Consider the following 2,378-nt stretch of genomic DNA (forward strand, 5'->3'; position numbering starts at 1 on the left):
TGATATATTTGATATAAAAAGAGTGCGTTTCTTGCACCTTTATTTACTTTTTTAGAAAAAGTTATCAATTTAATTAGAATTCGCACAAATTAAGTTTTGATATAAACCATATAGTACGATTAGTAATATAAATTAATGACTTATAAGATTTGATTAAATAATTGATTTAAGTTCTTTTTAGTCTAAATCATCAATTAATCGTAAAATAATTCAAAGTCAATGTGGACCATGTTATAGCACATTGATATAAATTCAATATTATTTAAAGTTTAATTAATTAAAAGTAAATCTTAAGTGGTACATATTATTACTTGTATAATTTCAATTAAATCAAAATAAATCAAATAAATTATCATAAAACAGGAGGCAACAGTTAAAGAATAAATATATGTTTTTGTATCAAAAGTGTAATATGTGTTTTATTTTTTTAGCATTTTTAAGAACCTTCAATGTTTTTATTTATTTTTAGATTATAAATATTAATAAAAATATCAATATTTAATAAAATTAATATTTTTTTATTAATTTACCATCTAAATAGATATTTTATTATCATATAAATATTTGACTCGTATTTTCTAGAAATATATATACCTTCATTGTTTATAACAATAGTGAAAAATGTGTTGGTGACTGAAATCTCTAGTTACTCTACAATTAAATATTTTGCTTCATTCAAAAATATTGATTGATAAAAATATACAATTATCATTTATTTATATTTTGGAGTCAATATATAAGAAGGGTAAATCTTTTAACTTATAAGTAACAACATTAATTACTAAGTAATTAATTTTATTGATTGCATCAAATTGAGCTCCAAAGATTATCCTATCTTTTGTTGGGAAGCTTAAACACATGAAATTAATAATAAAAGAACTATCAATTCCAATGTATTCAAAGGAAAAAATAAAGAACAGAAAACAAAATAATTATAATTATAATAATCAAAAAGTGGTCCCATTAATTATCATAATTAATCACCACGTAAAACTGAATAATTAGGAGACAAAAAAGAAGGAGGAGAAAACAGACCAGAAAAGAAAAAAGCTATCAATAATGCAACACATAGATATTATACTCAACAACAGCATCTCCTGTGGCAAGATCCAACTTGTGAGTTTTTGCCTGAACATAGCCTCTAGCAAACCGGAAAAGCCCACTTCCTCCGATCACCGGCATCTCTCTCACTGTTGAAAACACCGAGTTCCGCCCTAGTACTGTGATAGTGCTACCATTATACTTACCTTCGATAAAAGCAAAATTCATAGCCATCAACAACCCGATCTCTTCTTGGGAAGCTTGCGCATAGAACCCTTGTGCTTTCCCAACTAACTTGGAGCTCATTTCTGGGCCTAGCGTTAATGGGTTGTCGATCATTCTTACAAGGCCAAAGCCTGTTTTTGAAGTGTTCAGCGGTGGCCCCGCCACTTGTACACCAGTAGGGTTAATGCCTGAAACGATGTCATGCCAATACAAGCGAAAATGGCTTAGCTTCTCTTTCTTGAGCCCAAAGAGCTTTCTGTCCATGGTTCTAACAAATTCATGGTTATCTCCGGCCACCAATATGGTGGTAAAAGAAGAGAGAAGAGTGAGGATAATGAATTGAGAAGCCAAATTGATGGATCTTGTAGTAGCCATGGACAACGATATAGAGAAGGTCTCTCACACAAAGTAATCTTTTTTAAGTTAGTGGTGGTGAATATTGTTTGTGTGGGACTGTACCTGGCTATGTTTCTTCCTCAATTTATATGGGGAGGAGCACCTCAACTTTGATTATATATATATATATATATATATATATATATATATATATACTCTTTCTTTCTCACTTCTTACTATTATTAATATTATTTTTCTTCTTTTGTTTATTATTATTTAGATTTGTCAGGACAATAATTTATTTAGTAGAAATACACATGTGGTTAGAACCCTAAATGTACTAGCAATCAATGAATATCATAAATAAAAGAAAAATATAGAAAAATTTCTATCGATTGGATTTTGATAATTTTAAATATGCATTTTTAAATAAAAATAAATTTTCTAATATTAAATATTTATAACCTGTGAGAATTTAATTTTTTTCTTACTTTGATTAACCATAATTATTATATTATCATTAAGAACATGAAATTTTATGAAATCGATTCAATGGCTAAATAATAAAATTAGATATTATTAAATTTTAAATTTATATTAACAAATATAAGTAACATTTTAATATTAGCTAGTTAGAGTGAATATATCTAAATCATTATAAATTATAATTTTTTAATATTGAAATATTTATTTTTATCATAATTTATAACTATATATTTTTTATTTTTAAAAGTACATACTTCAAATGTTAAAAAATAAAATCAACAAATATTTTT

General features: G+C 26.1%; 1 protein-coding gene across 1 annotated transcript; it reads right to left on the minus strand.

Moving 5' to 3' along the window:
- Positions 1–910: 910 nt before the first annotated feature.
- LOC125371034 (dirigent protein 19-like) lies at positions 911–1,765 on the minus strand. The gene has a single exon (XM_048378779.1). The coding sequence runs from the start codon at positions 1,639–1,641 to the stop codon at positions 1,054–1,056; it is 588 nt and encodes a 195-aa protein (XP_048234736.1). The 5' UTR covers positions 1,642–1,765; the 3' UTR covers positions 911–1,053.
- Positions 1,766–2,378: the final 613 nt, after the last annotated feature.

This window comes from Ricinus communis, chromosome 9, assembly GCF_019578655.1.
Source record: "Ricinus communis isolate WT05 ecotype wild-type chromosome 9, ASM1957865v1, whole genome shotgun sequence".
Lineage (NCBI taxonomy): Eukaryota > Viridiplantae > Streptophyta > Magnoliopsida > Malpighiales > Euphorbiaceae > Ricinus > Ricinus communis.

Bases quoted from the DNA above. Each gene is read 5' to 3' on its own strand.
- LOC125371034 (XM_048378779.1), bottom strand. From the start codon at position 1,641: ATGGCTACTACAAGATCCATCAATTTGGCTTCTCAATTCATTATCCTC.